A 22513-nucleotide genomic window follows, 5' to 3' on the forward strand; every position below is an offset into this window, starting at 1 on the left:
TTTATGTTGTGGTTGCTGTAATGTTCCCAGTGGCTCACCTTGTTAATTTGTATACTAACTGCTGATTGGTTGTTGACTCTCATGGTTTTTATGCAGTCACCTCAGTAAAAGAGTTCAGTTGATTAAGTGCAGCTGGGTTTCGAGCGAGTTCTTTCTTGATAAGACACTATTTAGAGTGACTACATAAAATACATGTTCAATGGATTCATTGGGTATTCCTACGCCGATGATGAATTGGGATTCTGTGAATTTACCAGACTCATGGAGATTTCACCAGCATGTTCAGCTCATGTTCTCTGGCCCACTCCATGACAAGTCAGAGGAAACCATGTGCAGCTACTTACTCCTGTGGGTAGACGAAAAAGGGAGATATGTGTATAACACATGGGAATTAACAAATGAGGAATCAAAAAAAGTTGAATTCATATTATGACAAATTCAAGGAATATGTCATGCCAAAGACTAATTCGATCTTCGAGATAAATGTGTTTTTAGGCGTTTTTTTGAAGACAGAAAGTGAGTCAGCTTCACGGATGGAGTTGGGAAGGTCATTCCACCAATGTGGTATGATGAAGCCGAAAGTCCGGGAAAGTGTTTGGTGCCTCTTTGTGTTGGTACAAGGCGACGTTCCTTAACCAACCGCAGGCTTCTAGTGGGCACGTAGCTCTGCAGAAATGATTTTAGGTATGCTGGAGCAGACCCAGTGACTTCTGTATGCCAGTATCAGAGCCTTGAATTTGATATGTGCATTAACCGTCAGCCAGTGGAGAGAGGAGCGGTGTAACATGCGCTCTCTTTGGTTCATTAAAGACCAGACGTGCTGCTGCATTCTGGATCATTTGCAGGGGTCTAATTGCACATGCAGGGAGGCCTGCAATGAGAGCATTACAGTAGTCCAGTCTAGTTATGACAAGTGACTGAACAAGAAGTTGTGTGGCATGTTCAGAGAGGAAGGGTCTTATCTTCCTGATATTGTAGAGTGTAAATCTACATGATCTTGCGGTCTTTGAAATTTAGTTTGCTATCGATGGTTACCCCTAGATACCGTTTTGGAAGGCGTTACTGTAGTTGCACCCAGCTGCACAGTGATGTTGTGTTCAACAGCAGCGTTGGCTGGAAAGACAAGGAGTTCAGTCTTGGCTGGGTTGAGTTGCAGGTGGTGTTCCTTCATCCAGGCCGAGATGTCTGCCAGGCAGGCAGAGATTCGAGCAGTCACTGTGGTGTCATTGGGCTGGAAAGACAAGTAGAGCTGTGTGTCATCAGCGTAGCAGTGGTAAGAGAAACAGTGTGCCTGAATGATGGGTCCCAGTGATGTTGTGTATATAGAGAAGAGAAGTGGCCCAAGCACTGATCCTTGAGGTACCCCAGTAAGTAGCTGATGTGGCTTGAATACCTCACCTCTCCAGGCTACCTTGAAGGACCTACCTGAGATAGGAATTAAACCAGTCAAGCACAGTTCCTGTGATGCCCAGCGAAGAGAGGGTGGAGTGTAAGATCTGATGGTTGACTGTGTCAAAGGCTGCAGAAAGGTCTAGCAGAATCAGGACGGATGATCTGTATTCAGCTTTCTCCTGTCTCAGCGACTCAGTGACAGACAGCAGAGCAGTCTCAGTGGAGTGTCCACTTTTGAAGCCTGACTGATTTGTCATCCAGCAGCTTGTTCTGTAAGAGATAGGCAGACATTTGATTGAAAACTGCCCTTTCAAGTGTTTTTGCCATGAATGGGGAGAGACTGGTCTGTAGTATTCTATTTGTGTGAGGTTAAGTGTGGGTTTCTTCAGCAGCGGGGTTACTAGAGCCTGCTTAAATGTAGTGGGAAAAATGCCTGTAAGTAGAGATGTGTTAATTATGTGTGTGAATGCAGGTAGGATGGACGGAGAGATGGCCTGGAGAAGGTGAGAAGGAATGGGGTCAAGGGAACAGGTGGTGGGGTGGTTGGAGAGGAGTTTAGAGACCTCAGTGTCAGTCAGAGGAGAGAACATAGAGACAGAAGAGTTGCATACAGGAAATGGGTGTTTGACAGGGTGTGGTGCTGAGAATGTATTGCTGATTGTTGTAACCTTATTAGTAAAAAATGTGGCAATGTGGCAAGACATCTGCTGTCAGTGATGTGTCAGGTGATGGAGGGGGAGGACAGAGAAGTGTGTTGAATGTTCTAAACAAGCTGCGAGTGTCTGTGGTGCTGTTGATCTTGTTCTGGTAATAGGAGTTTTTTGCAGATTTAACGTTATCTGAAAAAGTTGCAAGCAGAGACTGATACTTACCTAGATCTGCTGGATCTTTAGATTTCCGCCATCTCCTCTCAGCTGCCCTGAGGTCAGTCCGATGTTCACGAAGTACGTCAGAGAGCCAGGGGCTGGGTGGTGTAGCACGTGGTGGCCTAGAGGAGAGAGGACAGATGTTGTCTAGACAGGTTGTTAAAGTAGAGCTTAGTGTGTCTGTGACAGTGTTTACATCAAGCGTGAAAAATAAATTTGGTGTAGGAAGAGAGATAGGAGACAGCAGTGGAAAGGTGAGAGGGTGAAACAGAACGGAGGTTATGGCGAAAGGAAACCAAAGGTGGAGTCTGTTTTAATGTAGATGGGAGAGTCATGTGGAATTGAACAAAGAAGTGATCAGAGACATGTGAGTAACACGAATATTTGAGTTGGTACAGTTGCGTGTAAAAATGAGGTCCAGCTGTTTGCTTGATCTGTGAGTGGCTGTGGTGTGTAGTCTTTCCAAGTCAAATGAGGCCAGAAGAGTATTCAGTTCAGTGGTCTGGGGCTTGTTGTGGTGTATGTTGAAATCACCAAGAACCACAAGTGGCCTACCATCCTCCGGGAAGGAGGACAGCAGGACATCCAACTCCTCAAGCACAGGTTGACTCGCTGGTCTTTACACAAGTAGCCGTTCAGTGAAAAAAAGCAGGACACGCCTTAATGCTACTTAGCACAAAGCTAGTCACGTGGGCAACCGAAACTAAGGGAAACTAAGGTGCGAGGTGACAAGCACGGGAACAAACGCGACTTCAGTTCGCCACAAATAAATTATGCTGCACTTAGCAATAAATAATACTCTAAATCAAGTGAAGCACTGTTTATAGACACTAAAAAACAACGATAGTTTTACACACACACACAGGACAAACAACTCTAGCTCTAGCAGTGAATACCCTGGGACAAAGTCAAAACAATATTGCACACAAACCAACACACGTTTAAGCGACGTGAGTTCAAGACAGTAAACAAACAGCACAAGTCCAGCAATGAATACCACTCTTCAGCAAAGTAAAACAATAAAATAAACAAACATACACACAACTGCAGACTCCTGTGGATAGATCGCTTCTCCATGTGATCAAATCGTTCTTTTGATTTTAATTTCTTTTGATTTTCCAATGATGTCAAGCAAAGAGGCACTGAGTTTGAAGGTAGGCCTTAAAATACATCCACAGGTACACCTCCAATTCAGTACACCTCCTATCAGAAGCTAATTGGGTAGTTGCCTAAAGGCTTGACATCATTTTCTGGAATTTTCCAAGCTGCTTAAAGGCACAGTTAACTTAGTGTATGTAAACTTCTGACCCACTGGAATTGTGATATAGTCAATTAAAAGTTAAACAATCTGCCTGTAAAAATTTTTTTGGAAAAATTACTCATGTCATGCACAAAGTAGATGTCCTAAACAACTTGCCAAAACTATAGTTTGCTAATATTAAATCTGTGGAGTGGTTAAAAAAAGAGTTAATGACTTCAACCTAAGTGTATGCAAACTTCTGAATTCAACTATATACGTGTGTGTATATATATATATATATATATATATATATATATATATATATATATATATATATATATATCACACACACACACACACACACACACTAGACTTCACATCACATACCCATTGCTCGAAATTGCCTGGTGACTTGTACTAATGTGATCTGTTGTGCTGTTATATACTGTAAAATAAATAAATAAATAAATAAAACAATGCTTATTGTGCCACTTCCTTGCAATGTAATGTGTTACTTGTTTTGTACTTGCGTGAGACGTATAAGTACAGTAATGTGATATTTTTATTTTTATTGAAAAAAGGGGGATGTAATGTTCCCAGTGGCTCACCTTGTTAATTTGCATACTAATTGCAACTGATTGGTTGTTGGCTCTCTTGGTTTTTTATGCAGTCACCTCACTAAAAAAGTTCAGTTGATTAAGTGCAGCTGGGTGTCAAGTGAGTTCTTACTTCATAAGACACTATTTAGATTGACTATGTAAAAATAATACAGTTATTTGGTGTGGTGAGCAGCAGCGTCTGGACAGAGTGAGGCTGGGAAGATAAGTGGTAAACAAGTTCCACCTGTGCACCACACCAATCACACATTCCAGTGAGGAGTGGCAGAAATATTTAAGTAGAGGAGACAGCGGCAGATGGGGAGTGAGACACAGAGCTTTAGGGCGCGTCTGTAACAGGTACAGCAAATATGTATCATCTCTGATTGCTATCTGTCTACGGTCAATAAAACCATTTATATGTGTGATGATTGGCAAGATCATATACAGTATATTTACACGGGAATCTCAGGAATTAACATATCACGGTGTAAAGGTGAGCACAGCTGATATTAAGATGCTCAATGTGCATGCTCAGATCTGCCGGTTTGATCCAGGATTAATTTTACATGGCACGCAGTTACAGAGAGTTCCCAGTTCATTTTTGATTGGAGTAAGCGACAGGAGGCAAATGGGGTGTGACAATTGAAATACCTAAAATATAACACATTTGCCAAAGTATACTTTGGGTGTCTGCATTGCGGATCGCTCCGCACATAGTATGTGTGATGCAAATTGCGTCATCATCCGCGCGCTGCCAATATTTTCTTGACCCATGCATGTGGTCCTTGGCTGTGCACGTCGCTGAAGCATGCACCTGCCACTGACTGTAATAAAAGAGTATCACAAAGTTGTAGTGTGCATGCATCAAAGGCGTTCATATTCGCTCGAGGTCAGAAGAGTATATTCGCAAAGGCAACGCGGTCGAAAAGTCACGAACCGATCCGTAATGTGCAAAAACAAAGGCCTGGGCCTTTATGTTGAGGGCATTGAGCGGATTTCTGCCATGCTAGTGGACGCGTAACGTAGAGTGTAGAGAGACAGCGGGTAGACCAAAGGAGAGTAGTTTGGTTAGAAATAGATTAGTGATGCGTTGATCTGGGAGTGATAATTCCAAATGAATAGCCATGCGTCACTCTCTCTCTCACCGCCCTTTTGCCATCCTCACTGAACTGCCTTGTTTGGCTATTTATACGCACCCTGACTTTTATCACTGTTTAAGTAAATTTATATCTCTGTAACTGTGTACGTAGAGTGACCATACCTGTGGAGACTCTTAGAAATCCCGGCCAGCATTTCCAAAATGTCCGGGACTCTGCTGAAAATCTCATAACAGACACTTTGACATTGACAAAATGCAGCAAGTTCACGTGAAATGATCCAGTATCAATAAATGCAAATTCGCAGATGTTGGCGATATATAGGAGCTTGCCTTCATTGACTTGGTAATTTTTGGTACTTTTAAGTGCTTTCTTGTAATGTTAGTATTTTGATACACTTTTGTTTAGATTTATTTCCCTGCAGAAGACAATCACTCACAGGCTGCACTCGCACATGACCCTCTTCATCACTGGCAAATGATTGAATGAAGTTGCAGGTTTTGTTTAATGGATTGTAAGTAAATATCCACTTCATTCTGAGTTGTTTTTAATCACTGTCTTCTAACACATCCCGTAACTGTTTTACTGCGTGACAAAGCGCTTCAAACGTTTCAGCACTTTGAAAAGAACCCACTTAAAAGAGTGATTATTACTCACGCATTGGACAACTCTCTGAATCACGAGTCCTGCACTCAAAATGTGTTCAAAATGGCATACTATACACAGATATAACAGAAACAGCAAGAGTAGTATGGTAGTAAGGCATTCACTACATGATCTATATGTTCTGTGGAGGGCGCCACAACACGTTATTGTAATGCGCAGGGAGCATTTTGTTCGAAACAAATTGGACAAATGCTGAAATTGGCTCAGTAGATCGGTGCCCCCAAAGAAATGGCGCCCTAGGCGGTTGCCTATGTCGCCTAATCAGTTGACCGGCACTGCCTCAGAAAGAACTCAGCCCAGTTCTAAATTAGCTGAACAGATATTAATGGAACTAATGGAAAAGCATCTACCATGTTAGTCCATATTTCACCAGTCAAAATAATAATAATAATAAAAAAAAACTGATCAACCCTTTCTACAATGCCTATCCTGTCCTAGACAATGGAAATAACATTGAATCCCTAGAAGTTTAAAGCAATGTCTTCCTTTGTGTTTTCCCCCAGCAATTCCCTAGTGCTGTTTCTTTTGTGGTGTTACAACCTACGTACTTTGAAAACTAGTCAACCAAAACCAAACCAACCTTTTTCTATCAGAAGCGAACCCTACTATCATATCATTGATGTAACATCAAGTGAGTGACATGAAAGGGAACTGAAAATTACACTGTACAGTTACAACATTTTGTTTATAAAAACTAAATCCAGTTTAGCATTTGCTTTACTAAAGAAAATGCTACATTCGCCATGCAATAAAACCAAAGACCCTTCAAAACCTGGAGGCTATTCAACAAGAACTGTGGACAACTGAATATGAAGGCTAAAGGATTATTTTTACTGGAACAACAGTTTTAGTCAACAGCAAAGATAGAAAAAAAAAATACTTGATAAAAAAAAATATATATATGCATTTGTTTCCATTAAGGTCATTTTTAATCACTGTGATCACTTGGGCAATACCTTTTTACATGTTTCTGTAGCTGATCTAATTGGTTGAAACTTTTCCCACATGAAGAGCAGTGGTATGGTTTCTCTCCAGTGTGAATTCTCGTGCATTTTCAGGTTTTGAATTATTTGGTGCTCTGTCAATTTGCCGGCTCTAATAAAGGTCTTCCCACATTCAAAGCACATATGATCCCTCACACCAGTATTTATTTTGTGGCATTCTTTCAAATAGGACAGGTCTGCAAAACTCTTTCCACAAAAAGAAATGCTTCTCATTTGCGTGTTTTTCAGATGTCCTTTTAGGCCTGAATCCTCAACAAATGTTTTACCACACTGATCACATTCAAATGGTCTTTCTCCAGAGTGATGGCAGAGATGATTCTTGATATAGCCTGCATTTGCAAAACTTTTTCCACACTGAGGGCACATATAAGACTTCTCTCCTGTGTGAATTCTCATGTTTTTATTAACATGTGCTTTCTGTATTAAACTCTTTCCACACCGATGGCATGCATAAGGCCTCTCTCCTGTGTTAAGTCTCATGTGTCTATTAAGACACAAATTGGTGGGTTTTTGTTAAATGTGAGCCAAAATCATCACAGTTAAAAGAACCAAAGACTTAAACTACTTCAGTCTGTGTGCACTGAATTTATTTAATACACGAGTTTCACAATTTGAGTTGAATTACTGAAATAAATGAACTTTTCCACGACATTCTAATTTATTGAGATGCACCTGTAAGTATTTTATAGATCAGACAATTAACGTGTCAGAAAACTTTTTTCCAAACACACAGATGTTAGGTTAAAATGTACATTAAAGACAAAGGAAAGTTTGTATTTTAGGTGTTGTGACAAGTCAGCATTTCTTCAAAGTTTTTAAAGATCTTTGAAACCTTTCAACTTTTTTCTAGAAGTTCAAATAAACTACTGTCTTAGTTAATATGAGGTTGTGGAAACAACAAGTATAATAATAATATATTATCAGTGTTGGGGAGTAACAGAATACATGTAACAGGATTACGTATTTAAAATACAAAATATAAGTAACTGTATTCCACTACAGTTACAATTTAAATCATTGGTAATTAGAATACAGTTACATTCAAAAAAGTATTTTGATTACTAAAGAGATTACTTTGCATTTTATTGTCATTTGTTTCATTTAATATTTAGATAGAAAACATTTATCCATATAAATGATGCGATCCAAAGTGCATTTGAACAGCGGTGAAACACTTTCTTATGATGTGTTACATTCATACAAGCAGACAGAGAAGTCTGAAGTTTGGAGCAGAAGAAATAGAAATAAACCTTGTGTAAATTGTCAGCTTTACGCTAAGCTAAAATGCTATTTATAGCCATTTTACATTCACATGTTTCATATTTTTTTATCAAGAAAATTCACATTAGATCATAATTTCTTTTTTCTAGTAAGACCTTTGATATTGGGGCAAAAATCGTATTCTTGATAATTTTTGTATTGTTTTCCTGTAAAAATATCTAAAAATCCTTAAAACAAGATCAGTTTGATTTATTGTTTTAGAAACAACACTGCATAAGATATTTAGGTTTTTCAGAGAATGTATTTTTAATGTGTATTTTGTCTTACTGTACTGGCAGAGTTTTTATAGTCAAAACAAGTGAAAAAATCTACCAGTGCTGAAGAAGTAATCCAAAGTATTTAGAATACGTTACTGACCTTGAGTAATCTAATGAAATACATTACAAATTACATTTTACAGCATGTATTCTGTAATCAGTGGAATACATTTCAAAAGTAACCCTCCCAACCCTGTATATTATATATGTATATATAGCTATACAAGATAATAAAATGTGGTTTAAAATAGTTAGATGAAGAATGTGTCACACAGCAGGACACTGATGGCAATGCTTAAAATTTCATGTCAATTACTCACATGTGTAAATGTTTAACTATGTGTAAATGTTTATTTTTAAAAAATCAATGAAAACAAATTTGTCCAGAATATGTACATATATATAAATATACAAATATAAAATATATGTAAAAAAAAAAAAAGTAAATAAATAAACATACCTTTTAAAGTGTAGATCTTTGCAGATATTTTGCAGATTCATTGCTTCTATTTTCACTCTATGTGAATTTGTTGTGTCTTTATTTCTGCAGTGTCATAATTCCTTCCCCAGATTATTCTTGAGAAAAAGTGAAAGGCCCTATGCTTTGACAAGCATTGGTTCTGCTATTCTTTAAACAAAATAAACCTCAAAGTCTCAAAAACTAATATTTTTTCATGACTTATTTTCTGCATGTTTATCATGCGTGAACATAATTCAGCAAGCCGTGCTTTAGCTCCCAGAAATGCTTTGCAGTATAAATAAATTATGAAAATTACTATGTACTGCTCATAGCTTTACAGTTTGCCGATTTTATTTATGCTACTGTTATTGTATTTGTTGTAACTTGGAGTTATTTGTCATTTAGTGATTATTCAGAGCTCATTTTATACTTAATATGTTTTTTGGTTATCACCATTATTGTGATTTGCATTTGTTTATCAAATAATGAGGTCCACACGAGGTACAGAGTTGATGCGCTCATGTGTAAATAATTTCAAAATAAAAGGCATTTTATTGGCTTATCTTGTTATGAGGTCCACGCAGGCATGCTGGAGTCCAGGGTGGCCGCCTATATCGCCTGTAGGACGGACCGGTACTTGCGCAGCAGCGGGCTGGCCCAAATTACCCAGCAGCCCACCGGGAAATCGCTTGGTGCTCCCAATGGCCAGTCCAACCCTGCCGATTGTTACCATGTTTTTGTACATGTAAAGAAAACCTTGCTAGCAACAGTCAAACCGTTTTATTATACTAAAATATTTTCCAGGACAAATAATTATTTTCCAGGACATTTAGGTATTTTTTATCATTTTCCATGACTGGAAAACTGCACTGCATTGTTCTGTGGGAACCCTACACGGCAAGTACCACTATCATTTTCATCAGTAAATGTACCTACATAAATAAAATCTAATGTTTCAGTGAGCATACAAACTAACCAGTAGCTCCCTAAATGACTAAATCAATTCAAACAGCTTTCACTAATGAGTAAATCACATTGTTTGTTATAGAAGAGATTAGCAGACATTATTTTATAGTAACAGTTTACAAGCTATTTTTTTCAATCAAATCCGTGCAGAGACAAAGCCAAAATAAGATATCCATGAACAACTCATTCAACGAAATACAAACACAAACACCTACTCATTAACACACCATTTACCTTTCAGTCTTTCTCCTGACTGAGTCAGCTAGTAATAACATCTCTGCAAATACGGTTTTGTTCCAATGAGGGGGGAAAACAATGGAAGAGCACAAGTTACAATTCGATGGATCACTACTGAGGAAACTTTCAGTTTAACTGGCATGACTATCAGCCTTCATGTTTAATGTATGCTTTTCCCCTGAAAAGGGAACAGACAGTAGGGCATCATTTAGTGACCAAAACACCTAAAATTCACAGTTATCTGATGTTACAATCACTCCATATAGATCAACTGTTTCCAGTACTTGTCCTGGAGCCCCCCAACACTGCACATTTTGGATGTCTCCCTTATCTAACACACCTGACTCAAATCATCAGCTCATTAGTAGGACTCCATGAGCAGAATTGAGTACGTCAAGGGAGACATCCAAATTGTGCAGCATTGGGGGTACTCCATGGACCAGGGTTGGGAACCAATGATATAGATGACATTACATTTTGGTCTTATCTCACCTAAAACCAATTGGATTGCTTCAGAAGACATACACTATATTGCCAAAAGTATTCGCTCATCTTCCTTTAGACGCATATGAACTTAAGTGACATCCCATTCTTAATCCATAGGGTTTAATATGACGTCGGCCCACCCTTTGCAGCTATAACAGCTTCAACTCTTCTGGGAAGGCTTTCCACAAGGTTTAGGAGTGTGTTTATGGGAATTTTTGACCATTCTTCCAGAAGTGCATTTGTGAGGTCAGACACTGATGTTGGACAAGAAGGCCTGGCTCGCAGTCTTCGCTCTAATTCATCCCAAAGGTGCTCTATCGGGTTGAGGTCAGGACTCTGTGCAGGCCAGTCAAATTCTTCCACACCAAACTCGCTCATCCATGTCTTTATGGACCTTGCTTTGTGCACTGGTGCGCAGTCATGTTGGAACAGGAAGGGGCCATCCCCAAACTGTTCCCACAAAGTTGGGAGCATGGAATTGTCCAAAATCTCTTGGTATGCTGAAGCATTCAGAGTTCCTTTCACTGGAACTAAGGGGCCAAGCCCAGCTCCTGAAAAACAATCCCACACCATAATCCCCCTCCACCAAACTTCACAGTTGGCACAATGCAGTCAGACAAGTACCGTTCTCCTGGCAACTGCCAAACCCAGACTCGTCCATCAGATTGCCAGATGGAGAAGCGTGATTCGTCACTCCAGAGAACGCGTCTCCACTGCTCTAGAGTCCAGTGGCGGCGTGCTTTACACCACTGCATCCGACGCTTTGCATTGCACTTGGTGATGTATGGCTTGGATGCAGCTGCTCGGCCATGGAAACCCATTCCATGAAGCTCTCTACGCACTAATCTGAAGGCCACATGAACTTTGGAGGTCTGTAGCGATCAACTCTGCAGAAAGTTGGCAACCTCTGTGCACTATGCGCCTCAGCATCCGCTGACCCCGCTCTGTCATTTTCCGTGGCCCACCACTTCGTGGCTGAGTTGCTGTCATTCCCAATCGCTTCCACTTTGTTATAATACCACTGACAGTTGACTGTGGAATATTTAGTAGCGAGGAAATTTCACGACTGGACTTGTTGCACAGGTGGCATCCTATCACAGTACCACGCTTGAATTCACTGAGCTCCTGAGAGCGGCCCATTCTTTCACAAATGTTTGTAGAAGCAGTCTGCATGCCTAGGTGCTTCATTTTATACACCTGTGACCATGGAAGTAATTGGAACACCTGAATTCAATTATTTGGATGGGTGAGCGAATACTTTTGGCAATATAGTGTATATTGATTCCTTTTATGCTGACTTTTTGTGCTTTTTAGAGCTTCAAAATTATAGTCCCCAATCACTTGCATTGTATGGACCAACAGACCTCAGATTTTGTAAAGATTAACCACTTCCACTGTGTTATGCACATGGCATCTGCGGCCGTTCATGCTAAACTCCTGCAAAAACATACGCTAGGATTTTGATAGTGAACGCGAAGCATTCCTGTTTCACTTCAATTTAACAATTGTGGCAAATAGCAAATGTTCTTGGTCATTGTGGGTTCATGCACGAAGTGTTAATGACACAAAGTGACACAGATGAAGAGAAGAATGCTTTATTTCTGTGAAGATGATAGAATAAAGAAATCTTTTTTCAAAAACACAGAATCTCTTCCTTCAGTCTTCATGAGAAATAAGGGCTTGTGGGTTTAATCGGACAGCCATAAAATAATGGGTGAAAGTGATACATTTAAAACAGAAATATTTTACTATTGCATATCATAATATAATAATAGCCATTCAGGTTAGATGGGTTCCAAAAAAAATAAAATGAAATAAAAATAAAGAGTGTCTATTTGCACCCCGGTGTAAATAGCATCTGCCACACAGTGCAGCTATTTGCACACCAATAGTCTGGTGGAACCAAAGAAATATACAACAAACTAATTGTGAGAAATATAGATTTGCTCTCAGTTTCTACTTTTTCATTTTGGGCCTCCATTGTCACCAGTCTTTACTGACACGTAGCACTTGTTTTTGTGTTCCTTCTGCTCTCCTTATCTGAAGCTCAAGGATTTCTTAAGCTCATCTTTTAGTACAAACTGGTATAAACTGGTATTCTGATAGCGGAGAGCTTAGACTGGCACATAGATAGAGATGTCTGTTATTGACGCATGATGATTTTCCTCGACGCACTTTTCTGGTATAAATATGTTTGATTGTCAATAAACATTTGAAGACGCTTTGATATCAATTTTGTGTCAGAGTCTCTTCCGTTGCAAGCATATTCCTGAGCGAGAGGACAACGGAGAGTGCTGGGGGCAAAAAGGTCGAACTACATAGATAATAGGATTATATAACAACTCTGGTGGCCAGTACGGGGATTTCTCCAGACAGGTAAGAGAAACATATTTTTGTTTTCACTCCTGTCCGCAGAGAAATACATTAGTTTTCGCCCAAAAGATCTTTAACATATTTCAGTATATGTTATTATAACAGATCGGTTCTTCCATTGGGAAGTGGGAGCCTCACGAGCTATAGACGTGGGAAGAGGAAAAGATAAAATAATTTTCTGAAACTTTTCTTCGCTCATGAATTAATTTTGAGGAAACTAAGTCCCTCTTTATACCAAAAAGAGTGGTCAGAGCAAAGTAAAGCCTAAAAATATTTTTTGCAGAATATTTGGTCATCAAATTGATTGTGTTTATTGTATCACTGAGGAGGAAACATCTTTGTTGAGTTGTGAGAATGGGGAACAAGATAAGTCAGCCAATGCCGAGGGAAACACCCAGAGACTGGATGTTCAGAAATAATAAAGGCTTTAACACAGAACCGTTTTATCCAAGGGAAGGTTCATTTAAAAAATGCAGACATGGCCAGCATGAAATCTATTGTCACAGGAGGCTGGGAAGACCCAACATGGGATTATAATTACATGAAAACTTCATTTTCTATATAGAAAGACATGAAGCCATTTTGGGAGAAGGGCACCGAGAGAAAAAAAGAACAGTAGTCAGAATCAACAATCGATCTCTGGGTCATGGGCCCAGCACGCTTCTGCTGCTTAAGTTGCTCTAGGTCTAACCTCTCCGCCAAGTGCCCCTCCTTGTGTCTCTCCCCCTCAGTGCACAGAGTTGGGAGACACACAGGATCGGCCACTGCCGCAGTATGAGTCTGTTGTAAAACCACAACTGTACCCTAATCAAACCACGCTGTTGAAAAGTCAAAACATCTCTCATGAGATATCGTGTGCTGAAAAAACACTCCTTACACAGACTATCAATCCCCCACCTGTTAGCTCTGTCCATGCGTTTCCATTCGCACAAGTCCCAAATGGTTACAAAAGATCTTCTCTCTCGGTGACAGAAGCAATGGCTATCTGTAAAGAACTTCCAAACCCCTTAAGAACCCACATCAGTGGCTAGAACCCACATAGTCAGCTTACAAGCAGAGACTATCGTTTCATACTCTCTAAAACTCTCCCTTTGGAATGCAATGAATGTGAGTTGATAAAAGAGGTGCCCGCACTAGATCCAAAAAATTACATGCCCGTTGAAACTAACAAAGTGGTGACTAGAAGTAAAGATGAGGTAACTGAACCGCCAGAATTATTATGGCATCTACTGCCTTTGTTGAAGGATTCTTTAAACACTTGCATAAATTTCACATCAAAACAAGACATTTCATATGCTGCTAATACCAAACAAAAGAAGAATGAAACACCAACTGCGTTCTTTATCAGGTTTAAGCAGGCATGGACTGAAGAGTCAGCCCTACTAATCACGGGAGCTCATAGACAGTTGTTTCTCACACTTTTAAATAACATGGACAAAGAGATCGCCTCTTTAATTAGAATCACAACCACTAATTTAGGTGATATTTCAGTTGAGGATATGGGACGTAGGCTGCGTGAACTGTCTAGTGCAGGGGCGTTTACAGATTCTAAAATGCATGCTTTCGTCCAGGTTCCAATGAAAGCTCCACAAATGTTATCATTCCTAATTCACCGTTCTCATTGCTCGGACGTGACTTAATGCATAAGATTGGTGCAAAAATCTAATTTGATGATAACTCTGTACAACTCTTTTCCTGCAGTTTTCTCTCTCACTACAGACATGTGAACTGCTGAGATAGCTGCTGACACACAGACTGAAGAGACACAGGAAGTAGCTAACGTTAACCCAAAGTTGTGGGCCGCTCACAAAGACGAGGCAGGACTTATTGATGTCATTCCGAACAGAGCAGCGCTACAAACAGATACACCACTATATTGTAAACAATATGCACTCTCTGCTGAGAAAGAGGAAGGTATTCGACCAGTTATTGCTGAAATACTCCAGCAGGGCATCCTGGTTCCCACTCACTCACCATACAACACGCCCATTAACCCTGTAAAGAAAGCAAATGGTACATGGAGATTAACCCAGGACCTTAGGAAGATCAATAGCCATTATCTCCTATTGTTCCGGATGTGCAGACTACCATTAATTCAATTCCATCTAATCATGAATACTTTACAGTGATTGATTTATGTTCTGCTTTTTTCAGTGTGCCGGTGGATCCTGTGAAACAGCCACTGTTCGCATTCACACAAGGTGGGGTCCAATACATGTGGACGCGCCTTCCTCAAGGGTTCAGAGATTCCCCGGCTGTGTTTTCTGCTGGCGCCCTGAGGAACGCACAACTGCCTCCCGACACCTGCCTGTTGCAATACGCAGATGATATTCTGGTCGCTGGACAGTCTAAAGACTTGTGTGCTGTTGCATCCACCATTGTTTGCATTATCCTCGCTGCTGCAGGATTTAAAGCCTCCAAAGCAAAACTTCAATGGTCCAGAGGAAGGTGGAATACTTGGGACATATCCTCACAGGTGGCGCAGTCTGCCTGTCTCCAGACAGAGTGAAAACTATCACTACATTCACTCATCCAAAGAACAAGAAACAGATGCAACGCTTTCTGGGACTGGTGAATTATTGCAGATACAGGGTGCCGAACTTTTCTCTATGTGCATGAAGGTGGGGGCATAGCCGTGGGGATCCTGGCTTAAGAGCATGGTGGTAACTACAGACCTGTTGCATACCTGTCCAAAACACTTGATGCAGTTGCAAAAGGACTTCCTGGTTGTCTGCAGGCAGTGGCTGCCACAGCTCTCATGGTACAAGAATCGTCTTATCACACCCCCTTGTGGTGCACACGTCTCATCAGGTAGGCGCTATAATGCATAACATAACGACTCAACATATGACAGCGCAAAAAAGGTCAGGGTATGAAGCAATTTTATTAGCTACTGCAAATTGAACTCTAAGTGAGTGAACATATACACTGATTCTGAACACGCATATGGTGAAGTGCATGATTTTGCAAAATTATGGGAAAAGAGAAGCTCTAAAACTTCAGGGGGAAAACCAATTGCTAATCATAGCATTGTGGCCGAGCTTACATCTGCAGCACAATTGCCTTCTAAGTTGGCAGTAGTCAAGGTTGCCGGACATGCTGCAGGAGACTCAGATGAGGCAAAGGGAAACAGATTTGCAGATGAGGTTGCCAAATGTTCAGCTAAGGAAGGAATTGTAAGTCCATTTCTGGACAAAGCGGGCACGGACGTGCCTATGATGAATTATACGTTAACTGAGGATTTAGACATTAAAGTTTTACAAGCAAACCCAAGTCAGAGTGATTTAGAACATTGGGCTGCGAATGATGTAAAACCTGATGCACAAGGATTTTTGAGAGACAAAGCAGATTAGCACTTCCAAACACTGCTCTAGTAATGTTGTGCAGACACTATCATGGTATATCACACGTTGCCAAGGAGAAAGTTGTTCAAAACATTAACAAACTGTACTGTATCCTGAATGTGAGAAAGATTGTCTCTTTTTTGCTAGATTCCTGCGTGGTATGCGCCCAGACGAATAGGCATAAATCAGTGGCCCACAAATCCCTCCCACTTCCGGAACTGCCTTTCCAGCATCTACAGATAGAATTCACACGCATGCCACCTCATGGCAACAATAAGTATATGCTTGTGACTAACAGAACCGTTAAGGAGAGAATAACTAAAGCCTGCTTAGATATGGGATTAAAGTGGGTAGATGTACTTCCTATGGTGTTAACAGAGATAAGAATGACCCCATCCTCAACCACAAAGATGTCACCTTTTGAAATATTAATGGGTAGACCTTTCCCGACCCCATGGATCAAAGGTCACGCTGGCAATCTTTCCACAGGAGAAGTGGAGGTGCTGATTTCAGATTATGTGGATTCCCTAATTAAGATTTTGAATGGAATCAATGGCGATATTTCTTTGTCTCTTCCTACGCCCACAGAAAAGCCGACTCATTCATTTGTTCCAGGACAGCAGGTGTTGGTGAAGTGTTTGAAGCCCACTAAGGTCGGAGAGCCAAGGTACCTGGGACCCAGGACTGTCATTGCTCTCACACGGACCGGGGTGCTGACTGACTTGCAGCCGCAGTGGATCCATGCTGGATGAGTGAAAGCAGCCCCAGGAGAGAGAGAGCCACTGAGATCGGGAGAATCTGAGATTGAGGGCCATTCTGAAATATCTTAAAAAGACTAAGCAGATACCCAGTAGCCATGATAACCCACTTGAATTGTTTTCTTCCTTGCCCTTGTAAACATGGAGATAAAGACAGGAGAAGAGGAATGGCTGGAACATCCTGACCCACCCCACTCATATGCAACAAATTTGTGGTGGCACTTAGCAAACTACACTGCTAGACATCAAGGACAGAAAGGTGATTGCAATGTATGCACATACATCCCCCATAGCACCATGATCCCTCACTTTACAGTAATTCAAAACATAACGGAAAAAGACATGGACTGCCTTTTCTTCTACAGCTGTTGGCTGGTTTCAGATGCATCAAAGAGGAGTTTAACTGTCCATTGTGCTGGATTAGGGGTCATTAAATCCTTGCCAAATAGCCCTAGTCCATTAATGATAAGTCCACCTTTTGCACAAGAATCCAAATTTGACATCTGCATGGAGAATGTTAAAAGGCAGTGTCTCTGTGGGTGAACTTCCAACAAACAAATGCCTCAAACGCGTAATGTACTGTCAAGTTGATGAACAAGCTTTTCATAGAAGTGATACGAAGACATTCAACTTCTGGTGTCAGACAACACCTTCAGGTGTTACCTGTCACGAGTTAGCATCTGGCCCTGGAGGAATGAGAAATTTGGAAAACTGGTACTGGCTTTGCAGCTCAAAGGTCTACATCGCTTTGCCAAGGGACTGGATAGGGAGATGTGCACTAGTCACTCTCGCAGACTACGGACTGATACTGAGACATCCACAAAATCCACACACAAGAAATGTGCATGACCCCTCTTCTAGAGTACAAACCTCTAGCCTTGAAAGAGACAATCCTGTACCTATGGAACATCGCCTATGGTCTACCACTGAGAAATTCTTTGAAGCATTATTCCCTGGTGTGGGAATTATGCAACTACAAATGGAAGTAGAAGTCACCAGATATGAGCTAATCTCCTTCATCAATAGCACCTCTAACACACTGATTGCAGCAAAGGAATAACTGCGGGGGCTCCGACTCACTGCCCTGCTTGTGTTAGATCAGTTAACTGCTGCTCAAGGAGTTTGTATTCTTGTAGGAGTAACATGCTGTACATTTATCCCTGATAATGATGGCCATTTGATTGATGAAGGTTTGCAGAACATGTCAAGAATTGCTAATGATTTACGAAGTAGAGAAGTAATTGATGCTGACATTTTATTTTGGCCTGGCTGAATAGCTGGAAGAAGCTATTTCTAAATGCATTAATACCCATTGGTGTAATCCTTTTGATATTCGCCTTTATTGCTTGCTGCATTTTGCCACTGATTAAGTCTTTGATTAAGAGCAATGAATACCCTTGTATCTACTCAGTATGCTCTTTTTCATGCTAGAACTGAATCTATGTACAACTAAGAATACCACTCTTTTATTATTTGTGTAACCAGAAATCAATTGTAATCAATTTGTTTTTGAAATCAATTTCATTGTTTTGACTGGTAAATTAGATTAGTGGATGCAAATCTTTTACTCTCTTCTAGTCAGTTCGGGAGAGAGATGTTTGGTTTGTTGTCCGAAGAATGGTACTATACAATACGGCTGATTGGTAAGAGAGCAGGTGACCCATGATTGGTCAATAGACAGTGCAGAAGGAGAAACTGGGTTGTAAAGTACCACTCTTGAATAGTTTAGGTCACATACGGTATTCTTCATCATGCATTTACTGAACTAAACTGAGACCTCGTGGTTCTTTTAGAACCAAAGCGGGCACTGTGAGAAATATAGATTTGCTCACAGTTTCAGGCCTACTTTTTCATTTTGGGCCTCCATTGTCACCAGTCTTTACTGACACGTAGCACTTGTTTTTCTGTTCCTTCTGCTCTCCTTATCTGAAGCTCAAGGATTTCTTAAGCTCATCTTTTAGTACAAACTGGTATAAACTGGTATTCTGATAGCAGAGAGCTTAGACTGGCACACAGATAGAGATGTCTGTTATTGACGCATTATGATTTTCCTCGATGCACTTTTCTGGTATAAATATGTTTGATTGTCAATAAACCTTTGAAGACGCTTTGATAACAATTTTGTGTCAGAGTCTCTTCCCTTGCAAGCATATTCCTGAGCGAGAGGACAACGGAGAGTGCTGGGGGGCAAAAAGGTGGAAATACATAGATTATAGGATTCTACAATCTAACACTAATCAATAAGTGTCGCAGCAGTTGCGTGGGGTGTAAAGACGGTGTGTGAATGTGTAGTATTATCCTAGCAACTGCTGTTGGAATCCACGATTTGTCCCACTCTTTTTCCCATTCGATTTCCTGTTTCCACTCTTAATATTTCCTTTAATACTACATAAAATAATAGATAAAAATTTATATAAATGTTTTCATTGCAGTGATTTGGTCGGCATCGCTTGTGTGTAGACTGCACTGCAGTAGTAATATTGTAATAACCATGTTTTTTGGCAGAAACCATAGTTTTAATGCAATTAACCATAGTGTTAGTACAGTAATATGGTAGTAATATAGTAATCATTAAAATTTACAAAATATACAATGGTGAAACCATGGTTACTGTAGTTAAACCTAGGTTATTTTTTCTAAGGTAAGGTTAAGGCTAGGTTTAGGGGTAAGTGTTAATGTAGTGTGTCTGTGGGACTCTCAGTAAACACAATAAACACACTGCAGTGATGCCCATAATGTATGTTAGTATTTAAATATGGGTGCAAATAGTATCTAACACTATTTGCAACAGTGTGCAATTAGTATCTACCATTATTTGCACCAGGGTGCAAATAGCATCTGCCAAAAAAAAAGTGTAAATGTAAAATGGACCATACCTAAAGTTGTCCAAAAAGAGAGACATAATTTAAGGAAATTATTAGAAATATTTTTTTAAGACATCAATAAGTTTTTAAAGCTTTAAAGTCAGCATGAAATGAAAATTCACCTCATCTATTTCCTAAATGCATGCTATTGATCTTTTTCTGTACGATTTATCCATACATGCTTTATTTTCATTTAATCTTTAATCAAAATGTAATAACACGATCTTCCAGTGAAACGACAGACTTCTCTCTGGTGATGAATGCAGGACTTCTCCAATCATTTAGTCAGCTTAAACCCCGCCCCTTTCTTATAAATACCACAAACTTATATAGAGTTGAACGAAGCGTCAGTCGCATGTTGGTGAAGATTTTCATCCATTTTCCTTCAAAACTATTGTTTCTTAACCCAAACATCCTTGATTACGGCTCAGCTGGCTTGAATTTACATTTCGAATGAGGAGGAATAACTGCGAATTTTTGTTGTGTTCGAGACATTATACGCTTGAATTGCTGAGGTGATCACTAATGAATACAATGCTTCGGATGCCTCTGGAGTTTATTTATATTTTTGAATGCAGTTATCTTGGTATGCAAAGCACGAGTAAGTGTTTTTTTTCTTTCTTTATATTTAGTGTATTTAGTGTAGTGTATTGGTATTCAAAATGTTAAAATATGGTTATCTTTTACTCACTCGTTTTTCAGCTTCTACAGCCAATTCGTAAGCAAAGACCGCAATGTGCTTGCATGTTTATGTTGTCAGTTTGATCATAAATGTGTTGAGATAGCTTATCAATTTCACTGATAACCGGCTCTGACTCGAGATGCACGTATTCAGATCTGCCTCTGTTCCGCTATGCAATGCCCATATTTTCACAATCCAATCAACTAATGGATAAACTAAAATGTTTTTCTTTTTTGATAAGCCGCTTCACATGGAAATATGTCACAATACAGAAGGTCGCAACTTCCGTTTCATGCCGACTTTAAGGGAAATCACACATCCTAATTGTATTATTTGATGGCAAGTTAAATATAAATAAATTACTTTTTAAGGTGACAATTTGTATGACAATCATGATAATTGCAATTATTTCTTAGACATATTGTGAGCCAAATTTTATAATTGTGACAGCCCTAATTACTAAAGGTAATAAGAAACTTAAGTTTCTTTAGTTTCCATTAAAATAATAATTTAGCCCACTCAAAAATAGAAAAACATTCCTTCAAAAATTCAGTTCTCTGAATAAGTCTTAAATATCCTTTGTTATTATCTTTGATGATGGAGCTCTTTTGGGAAATATTTCCTCTTTGGGTTTATCTGAATTTACTATTATTATTTAGAATTAACTATTTACTTGATACCGCTGGGCCTGAAGACGAGTTTTACTCACTGTGACTACTTGGGCAATTCTTTTTTACATGTTTCTGTAGGTGACCTGATTGGTTAAAACTCTTCCCACATGAAGAGCAGTGGTATGGTTTCTCTCCCGTATGGATTCTCTCATGTGCTTTCAAGCTTATTTGCCAAGTGAAACTCTTTCCACAGTGTGAGCACTTGTAAGGTTTTTCTCCAGTATGAATTCTTTGGTGCTGTTTCAATATGCTGGCTCTAATAAAGGTCTTCCCACATTCAAAGCACACATGATCCCTCACGCCAGTATGCATTTTCTGGTGCTCTTTAAAATAGAACAGGTGTACAAAACTCTTTCCACAAAAAGAACACTTGTAAGGCTTCTCATTTGTGTGAGTTTTCATATGTCGTTTTAGGCCTGAATTCAAAACAAAAGTTTTACCACATTTATCACATTCAAATGACCTTTCTCCAGAGTGACAGCGGAGATGATCTTTGAGACGGACAGCAGAAGCAAAACTTTTCCCACACTGATGGCACATGTAAGGCCTCTCTCCTGTATGAATTCTCATGTGTATATTAAGCTGCTCTTTTTGAAGAAAACTTTTTCCACACTGATGGCATGAGAAACGCTTCTCTCCAGTGTGAACTCTTGTGTGCACCTTAAGATATTTTTTACATTTAAAACCTTTTCCACACTGATGGCACGTGTAAGGCTTCTCTCCTGTGTGAGTTTTCATGTGTGCATTAAGGTTTCCTTTAATAGTGAAACTTTTTTCACACTGATGGCACGTGTAAGGTTTCTCTCCAGCATGAACTCTCAGGTGTCTATGAAGCCAGCTTTTATATGGGAAACTCTTTCCACACTGTGAGCAGGTGAAAGTATTTTTTGCTGCTCTTCTTTGAGGCTTTTTTGGTGATACATTCTTCTTAGTCTTTGAGCAACTCAAAGATTCTTTTCCAGTTGAGAAATCATGTTTCTGATACTGAAGTTTCTCCTCCACTTCATTCAGCTCTTGACTTTCCTCTTTGACTTCAATCAGCTCTGAAATGAACACAGTAAATTGACAAAAATCAATTCAAGAGAGACAAATGTAAAAAAAAAAAAAAAAAAAAATCAAACTGAACCCTAATTTAATTTATGGCAAAACACAACAAATGTCTAGTTTTTTTTAGGGTTGTAAATTGCCACAGACCTCCCAATTTGATATTACAACGATCTTTAGATGCCAATTCAATATGTATTATGATTTTTTTATTTTATTATTGTGA

General features: G+C 39.6%; 1 protein-coding gene across 1 annotated transcript in view; it reads right to left on the bottom strand.

Annotated features, from left to right (window-relative positions):
- Positions 1–287: 287 nt before the first annotated feature.
- LOC127420188 (zinc finger protein OZF-like) overlaps positions 288–22513 on the bottom strand; it is a 40174-nt gene continuing 17948 nt past the window's right edge. The window contains exons 3-6 of the mRNA XM_051662242.1: positions 21312–22286; positions 7238–7346; positions 7002–7153; positions 288–346 (exon numbers count right to left, since the gene is read on the bottom strand). Of these exons, the coding sequence (XP_051518202.1) occupies positions 288–346; positions 7002–7153; positions 7238–7346; positions 21312–22286 (1295 nt within the window). The remainder of the gene's footprint in view (positions 347–7001; positions 7154–7237; positions 7347–21311; positions 22287–22513) is intronic.

The sequence above is a fragment of the Myxocyprinus asiaticus genome, chromosome 29, assembly GCF_019703515.2.
Source record: "Myxocyprinus asiaticus isolate MX2 ecotype Aquarium Trade chromosome 29, UBuf_Myxa_2, whole genome shotgun sequence".
In the NCBI taxonomy this organism is placed as follows: domain Eukaryota; kingdom Metazoa; phylum Chordata; class Actinopteri; order Cypriniformes; family Catostomidae; genus Myxocyprinus; species Myxocyprinus asiaticus.